We start from the raw sequence: 8675 nt of genomic DNA on the forward strand, positions 1-8675 counted from the left end.
ACACACACACACACACACACACACACACACACACACACACACACACACTCACTCACTCACTCACTCACTCACTCACTCACTCACTCACTCACTCACACACTCACACACTCTCTCTTTCTCTCTCTCTCTCTCTCTCTCCTCTCTCTCTCTCTCTCTCTCTCTCTCTCTCTCTCTCTTCTCTCTCTCTCTCTCTCTACTCCCTAAATCCCCTCCCTTTTCCTCGCAGCCAGAAGGTCAACGGCATCAAGGCAAATCCTAATCTTCATGTTTTGAGTTGCGGAAGCTTTCAAAACCATTACTGGTAAGGCAGAGAGGAGGAGAGAGAGAGGAGAGAGGGAGAGAGAGAGAGAGAGAGAGAGAGAGAGAGAGAGAGAGAGAGAGAGAGAGAGAGAGAGAATGCGACAGGAAACAAAACAGCAAATAAACAAATGGATAAATAAAAATAAATATTAATTTTAGGTCCACTTCTGTAAACATGGGCGGGGCACGACACCTGAGGCGGGGCGTGCCTAAATGGTATATATTCTGACATTTGTTTTGTCCACTTGTTTCTGTCTCATTAGGCCGCTAATGACACGCCGGGTACTGAGGAGGGAGGGGGCGGGAGAGGGTTGCGGGGAGCTCAGTGAGAGAGGGGAAGGAAGGGGAGGGAGGTTCACTTATTACGCTCAACACATAGCCATTAAGAGTTTCATTTGCAATCGGTAGGATAAAGAAAATAGGTACAGGTTATAGCAAATCACGGGAGGCCCGAGGGGGGAGGTGTGTGGGTGCAGGTGGGTGGCGGACGAGGCGGGGTGGAGCTGGTGCGTGTGGAGGTGGGTGGCGAGGTGAGGCGGGATGTGTGGCTGCAGGTGAGCGACAGAGAGAGAGAGAGAGAGAGAGAGAGAGAGAGAGAGAGAGAGAGAGAGAGAGAGAGAGAGAGAGAGAGAGAGACTATAACTGAGATGCAGGAAACTTCTAAATGAAAAACAACAAGTTCTGTCGCCTTTACTAATAAGAATGTACCCTCTCTCTCTCTCTCTCTCTCTCTCTCTCTCTCTCTCTCTCTCTCTCTCTCTCTCTCTCTCTATCTCTCTTCGTGGCGGTCAGAGAGAGCTGGCTGGCACTACAATAGGCTTTGGTTGAAATGTTCCAGTTATACTCTCTAACTGCACTTAAATAACTAACTTTTCCAATATGGCAACACGTGATTGCCCAGAACACTCCCTCAACCCTCCCCCTCTTTCCTCCCCGATTAACGGCAGGCGGAGGCACGGGCGGTGAGACGTGATGAGAGGAGTAGTGGCAGTGATGGGCGGGCCTGGTGATGTATGGAATAATGCGTGGTGTTGACAAAGAATGGGATGAGAGGTGAGTGATGGTGGTGAATACGCGTCTAACTCAAGGACAAAACAAACAAGTACACACAACACCAAACAAACAAGGAATGCAACCAAGCCTCGGGTCTCCTTCACCAGCGAACAATTGCTGCATTTCACAAGGCAACACAACAAGGGGACATTTAACAAGCACTTAGGAATAACGAATCACATGCAGCCTCTCACCTGCTATCCTGCCTATCTGCTAATTTTCTACTGGTATTCTGTCTTTTTCTTTGTTATTATTCTTCCTTCACTTTTATGTTCCCTCTCACGCCGCCTCCTGCTGCCTGATCAGCCTCGTGTGGGTGCCGCTCATACCCCCTCCTGTTCTCGTCACCTTTACTCTGCTCTCCACTATAATATTATTTTCCTCCTCCTCTCTCAAAGCTTCCTCTCTGGCCATGTCCTTTTACCTTCCTTATTTACTTCATCCCTGTCATCTCATATTCCTACTTTTCCTCTTTCCTTTCTTCCTTCGTGGCTCAGTTTTACGCTACACACATCTCATGCCTCCCTGCTCACTACAAACCTGCTGACACTTTTACTCTTGTCACAGCACGGTGGCTTTTCCTTCCTGCTTTCCTGCGTGACTCCTTTTATGTTCGCTTTTAGGGTACGAACACACTGAACGCGTGAAAGGCGCGAGCGGGCGTCAGAGCGAGCGAGCGATAAATTATCCTTCGGTAAAATGAATGGGAAACGCAGACAGTGTGCACATTTGACGCGAGCGTCAAAGCGAGCGAGCGTCATTTGTAAGCGACAAGCGGCAAGATTTTAAATTTTATAATTTCAAGCGACAAGCGTCAAAGCGTCAAAGAGTCAAGGGGCTATGTTGATGATCTTAAGATATTGCTTCTATGCATATTTCAGTGAAAAATAAAAGTATCACAATCTTCTTAGGGCGTAATGTGTTTATCATAATTTATAGTGATGAAATACCGAAATAAACCCATTTATATGTTATTAAACATATTTTGAGGGTGTTAATTTAAGACAAATACACACGCTAGTCCTCAGATATTTTACACACACACACACACACACGGACAGATGGACAGACGAACGGGCCCGCTTACAGAAAAGTGGTGCAATATCTGCTTGCTAAGTACAATCTAGAGTTGTGGACAGTCAGTCTGCATCCAGCTGCCGTCCAAGCGGCACGTGTGCTCTTCTTTTCCCTCCATAAACTCAAGATGGACATTGAAAAATTAGCATCCCTTCTTTTAAAAGAGCCAGCGATATGGTGCGCCAAGGACCCACGACACCATGATCGCAATTATGTGGCTACGGCGTGGAGAAATATAGCAAGTGAACTTGAAACAACCGGTAAGTTATCGTATTTGTATTGAAGTATTCTTTTCCTGTGCCCCTTTGAATTTTAACGAGCCACCAGACGTAAGTTGTGGTCGCTATTTATTGGCAAAAATATATCAGTCTACTTAGTAATATTTTCCCTTACTTTGGATATTCCTGTATACAAAAAACAAGTATATAAACTTTATAACAAATATTTGAGTTGACATGAGTAAAGGTACACAACCTGTTTCTCTGTGCAGTTTGTACATACTACCCAGGCTATACTTAAATTACTTAATCCCAACATTTTTTGATTATGTAGTTTTATTATTTTTAGCGTTTTTTTTTTCATTTTAGGTGTTCTTATCTAGTTCTAAAAGGGTAGATAGGAAAAATAAAGATTTTAGATTTAATAAATGCATATTATATTTATTCTGCCAACACCACAGATCACATAAATGTCATAGTAAATAGGAAATTTATTTGTCATGGAATATCATTGAAAAACCTTGCAAACAACGTGGGGACTCGAACCTGCGTCGCCCGAACGCTAAACGCATGGGATGGATGATCATGCGCTTATCGTTTCTGCTGACTTTGGATACCGGGGGGCGTAGGTCCCCACGTTCGCTGAAAGGAATTTTCAATGTTCTTCCATGACACTTATTATTGTGATATTTACTATAATAGCATTAATAAATGCGTGTGTTAAAACCTACTGCATGACATCCTGCCACGGCAAAGACCCCTGCTCAGATATGAAGAACTCTTTCAACGTATTCCGCAAATTAAGAGCTACATTTCTTGACTGGCGCTTCCTTGAAGTAGGGAGGGGGGTAATGGCGCTTGTTGATGTTTCATCGAAAAGGTCATAATCTGTGCCTTCCTTGTCGATTATAACGTTGTGCAAGATACAACATGCTTTCACAATATGTTCAGCAAACTCCACTTGAGTTTCAATTGATTTGTTCAAAATGCGAAATTTACTTGCCATGATGCCAAAGGCGCACTCAACACTACGACGGGCACGTGACAATCTATAATTAAATATCTTGTTAGGGATGTTTAGGTTTGAGCGTGGGAAGGGTCGCATCAAGTATGGTAGTAGAGGGTAGGCCTCATCACCTACAAGCATCAAAGGGGTTTCGACATTTGTGTTTGGGATCGGCATGCTTTCAGGGAGATTAAATGCATTTTTTTCTAAACACCTAAAAAGGTCACTGCTGCTAAACACCCCCCCGTCGCTCTGCTTTCCCATGGCACCTACGTCAATGGTTAAAAAACGGCACCGCGCGTCAGCGACACCTTGTAGTACAAGGGAAAAAAATTGTTTGTAATTATAATACTGGGAACCGGATTTGGTGGGACACTGGATACGGATGTGCTTGCCATCAATTGAGCCGAAGCAATTTGGGAAATTCCACTTCGTCCAATATTCCTCTGCAGCATGTTTGCAAATTTGAGCATCCGGCACCGGCATATGCGTAGATTGCAATATCTTCCAGAGTGCGTCGCATGTTTCTAGCACGATCATTCGCACAGTTGTCACTCCCATGCGGAATGTGAAGGCGAGTCCTCTAAACGACAGCCCAGTCGCCAGGAATCTGCAAAAAAAAAATACTATTTGAACTCCTATATGTTAAAATATTTCATTATCTCGTTTGATGCTATTGAAAGTTATCGACCTGGTAACCCAAAAGCATTGGAATCTATAACGAGGCTCTACCCCCCCCCTCCCTTTCCCTTTCAATGAGATGACTGTGTGCTCAACGCAAGCTCCCCCAATATGGAAACTAGTGTTCTTTGACAGTTACACGAAAACTGTATAGACCCTTTATTTTTAGACATTTAAAGTCCAATTCTTTTATTTTTAATGTAATTGTTTTTCTTTTCAGTTGAACTGGTCCAGAAGAAATACAAATCTTTGCGGGATCAATTCCGTAAGGAACTAAAAACAGCGCCCGCTGGCAAATCGGGGGACCCTGGACTGGCCAGGGAGGAGTATACCAGCCGGTGGAAATATTTCAATCTCTTTTTTTTTTTGAGAGATGATATGATCGGACGGAAGTCGTCCGGTAATACGACTGCTGCTGCGGCTGCTCTACAAGGTGTTCCGCAGGAGACACAAGAATCTACGGATTCCGCATCAACCGATAATACCCCCCTGTTGTCCCCTTTGTCTCCTGAGGCTGGACCATCCAGTGTTATTCCTTGCCCCTCCCCGTCTCCGTCGATCTCGACCCCCTCCAGCCAAACTCCGTCCTTTCGTGACCAAGAGTCGCAGCAGAAATTAGGGGGAATGGCCAAGAAAAAGAGGGTCACAGCCCTCAACAAAGATCCCGGGTGGTTCTCCTTAGAAGAAACCAAAGTGGACCTGCTCAGAAAGATTGCAGGGGGGCAAGATGATTCAGAGGATATTGACGAAGACAAAATGTTCCTGCTTTCTTTGTTGCCATCGTTGCGAAAACTCCCTCGGGACCAGGCTTGGGATCTCAAAATCAAATTTGCCCAGCTCCTGAAGGAAGAGCTAGTGAAGACAACAAGCACCCCGTCTCAAGGCACCCTCTCCTATCAGCCAGACGCCACTTCTCAAGGCCCCTACTCCCGGCAAGACGCTCCCTCATATCAGCCATACGCCACTTCTCAAAGCCACTACTCCCGGCAAGACGCCCCCTCATATCAGCCAGACGCCACTTCTCAAAGCCACTACTCCCGGCAAGACGCCCCCTCATATCAGCCAGACGCCACTTCTCAAGGCCCCAACTCCCGGCAAGACGCTCCCTCATATCAGCCAGACGCCACTTCTCAAGGCCCCAACTCCCGGCAAGACGCTCCCTCATATCAGCCAGACGCCACTTCTCCAGGTTCCTATTACCAACTAACCAGCCCTATGAATAATATTTAATTTTTGTGCATTTTGTAATTTTTGTTATTATACTGATTACTGTTTTCATAAAAAAAATGGATTATACTTATTCCTCTGCTTGCATTTAAAATATTTGGATGAAACTTATTACTTAGAATAATTTTGTGCATTTTGTGATTTTCCTATTGTACTTATTACTCTGTTTGCAATTAAATTAAATGGATTAAACTTATTCCTCTGTTTCCGTTTAAAATAATTGGATTATACTTATTACTTTGTTTGCACTTGTATCAATACCCTTTAAATATTTAGTAAACTTTAGTAGGCAAATCAAATATGGTGGAACTTACCTTAATGTCACAGAAAGCCTTTCCTCTGGGGATACGGGTTTTCTTAAGTTGGTTGTTTGCTTGTAGATGACTGGAGAAATAAGTTCCAATATATAGTCAAAGGTTTCAGCTGACATCCTGAAATATTCTTTGAATTTTGGGGGGTCGTTTCTCAGTTGTGGCATCAAATGATGATATTCCCCATGGGTCTCGCGCTCCTTATTGATGGGATGGACCCACATGCTGGATGAAGATGGGACAGCCGGACTAGTTTCACTCAATAACAGCAATAATGCACGCTTCCTATTACTTTTAACATTCATTTTGAATTTGGGATGAACTGATTAGGAGGAACAACAAAACAGACCACACGCCTCGAAAGATGACAACGAACTAAAGTTCTCCCATCAATGAAGCGGCCTATTTGACGCTCGCACCGGACTCAGTGTACACACCCTCACATTTTGACGCTTTGACTCTTTGACTCTCGCTCGCTCTGACGCCCGCTCGCGCCTTTCACGCGTTCAGTGTGTTCGTACCCTAATTATTCCTACTTTCACACTCTTGTCTCTCCTTCCCTCCTTTACTTCCCTTTCCCTGCCTCGCCGCGGTCGCCATCAACGCTCCCTCAAGGCTCTGCCGCGGGAAACCTTAGCCTTGCCATCTCCTTTTCGCCTCCGTCATTCTCAACACACTTCGCCTTCCACTCTAAACACACTCACCTCGCCTCTCACACTTGTGCATGTCGTCTTCGCTCATCACCACCACTCCCTCACTCACTGTCTTCCTCACCTCACGCTAGTCCCTCTCTTCCTCCTCCTCCTCCTCCTCCTCCTCCTCTTCTTCCTTCCCTATTGCTCATAAAAGTTGCCCTTCTTTCTTTACAACCCCTCGGACGAATCTTTTATTCCTGCAGCTTCATAACCACTTTCCGTCACATTCTCTCTCTCTCTCTCTCTCTCTCTCTCTCTCTCTCTCTCTCTCTCTCTCTCTCTCTCTCTCTCTCTCTCTCTCTCTCTGTCTGTCTGTCTGTCTGTCATTTTTTTTCTGATAGACACTCCAAGTTTCCTCTTTCCATTTCCAGCTGTCTCCAGCATCTATTTCCTTCGAAAGTTCTTCCCTTTCTTCGTGGCATGGAATCTTTCAAGCTCACCAGAGTTTCCTTAAAGTTTCCCAGGTTGGTTTCCTTCAACACTTCCCGCCACAAGACAAAAATACGGATCTTCAAATTCTTGAGGATATTTCGCAGCCAAAGTTACACATTTCCTAAGAAAAAGTTGTCCTCTACTTCACAGCATCTTTTTCTTCTTTTCTGTCCCTTTCCTTTGACGATGAGACTCACTCCACACCTCACCACCATCGTCACACCGCCAAGATCGTTCACCACACCACCAGCAGTATTCGCTACACCGCAAGGAGCTTTACACTAATAATCACCACCACTGACTTCAACACGCCAGCCGCCACGAAGCCTTGTTGCACTAACCACGCCACCACCGCACTGTTAGCCACGCCTCCACGGACCTTTCAAGTCTTCAGCACATAACACGCATCATCGAACACTTCGCCGTACAAGGTTCATCAGAATCTAACTCTGTCTGCCATCTTCATATTCAGGTTCTCTATTTTACAGCTACGCGCGCATAGGAAGAAGCCTCCACCGTCCTCCCCCGCCACTCCTGCCGCTCCTGCCACGCCCTGCCTTCATTATCTCTTGCAATGGAAGCTTCATGCTCTTATTTTAACTTAAGAAGAGACACTGTCATATTCGATGCAAACTCCTTCTCCTGCCTCTTACTCCTCCTACCTCCTCCTCCTCCTCTTCCTCCTCCACGGGCAGCCCGGCAGGGACGTGCACACACCCGGCCTAACATCCAGCTATCAATACCACAAGACCTGCTTTACATATTTCCCGTGACGATGCAGGAAGGCTCACCCCACAACCACGCCCCCCGGAATGGAGAGGCCCGCCCCACGCACCCCGGGGATGGGGAGACCCACCCCACGCCCACCCCAGGGGAGAGACACCTCATGTTTACGTTTTGTGAGTGATATGTTTGGACTGCACAAACCTTCTTTTTGTTACGCCCCGCTGCCTTAAAACGTTCACGAAGGATGGAAGGTTACATCGCACTGGCAACACAACGTGGGACAATTGGTGACCAGGCTGCCGCACACCCCCGCCTGCTTGCCGCTGCTTGCACACATCCGGCACTCACGGTGACTGAGGGCACGTGTGGCTGCAGCGATCCGTGGGGAAAACACCACCACAGAACACAAAGGTCAACCTGTTTTCCCTCGTTTGTGAGCATCGAGCAAACATGTTCCGGATTTACATCACAGCGCCATAAAAGACATCACGAGGTTCATGAATGTGCTCACGTCTGCTGCACGATAAACTCTTCTCAGCACCAGGCAAGGCCACGCGACCCTCGAGGGGTGTGCGGCGGAAAGCAAGGTGACGCGTCTTCCTTCAAATCACATAACTACCAAACCACTCGTCTGTAATTTGCTAGTTTTCATATGCTGAGTGACTCTCTCTCTCTCTCTCTCTCTCTCTCTCTCTCTCTCTCTCTCTCCATACACTTGATCACTACCACCACCACCACCACTACTACCAATACCACTATTACTAGTAGCACCACACTATCACACTCATATTACACACACACACACACACACACACACACAGCCAGTCTATCTCTCTAATCCTTCCTCCATGTCATATTCCCACTCCCTCCTACTTTTCCTCACTTTTCTCCTTCTCAATGCCTCCCTTGCCTCCCCCTGGCTGAGGTGAGACGGGTGGGGGATGAAGGA

At 46.3% G+C, this 8675-nt stretch overlaps 2 protein-coding genes across 2 annotated transcripts; one reads left to right on the forward strand and one right to left on the reverse strand.

Annotated features, from left to right (window-relative positions):
• The first annotated feature begins 2555 nt into the window (after positions 1 to 2555).
• LOC135093918 (uncharacterized) lies at positions 2556 to 5806 on the forward strand. The gene is made up of 2 exons (XM_063993586.1): positions 2556 to 2690; positions 4556 to 5806. Exons 1-2 carry the CDS (start codon positions 2558 to 2560, stop codon positions 5563 to 5565), a joined length of 1143 nt encoding a protein of 380 aa, XP_063849656.1. The 5' UTR covers positions 2556 to 2557; the 3' UTR covers positions 5566 to 5806.
• On the reverse strand, positions 2686 to 6312 carry LOC135093917 (uncharacterized). The gene is made up of 2 exons (XM_063993585.1): positions 5877 to 6312; positions 2686 to 4264 (listed from the first exon to the last, which is right to left on the reverse strand). Exons 1-2 carry the CDS (start codon positions 6176 to 6178, stop codon positions 3376 to 3378), a joined length of 1191 nt encoding a protein of 396 aa, XP_063849655.1. The 5' UTR covers positions 6179 to 6312; the 3' UTR covers positions 2686 to 3375.
• Positions 6313 to 8675: the final 2363 nt, after the last annotated feature.

This window comes from Scylla paramamosain, chromosome 44, assembly GCF_035594125.1.
Source record: "Scylla paramamosain isolate STU-SP2022 chromosome 44, ASM3559412v1, whole genome shotgun sequence".
Lineage (NCBI taxonomy): Eukaryota > Metazoa > Arthropoda > Malacostraca > Decapoda > Portunidae > Scylla > Scylla paramamosain.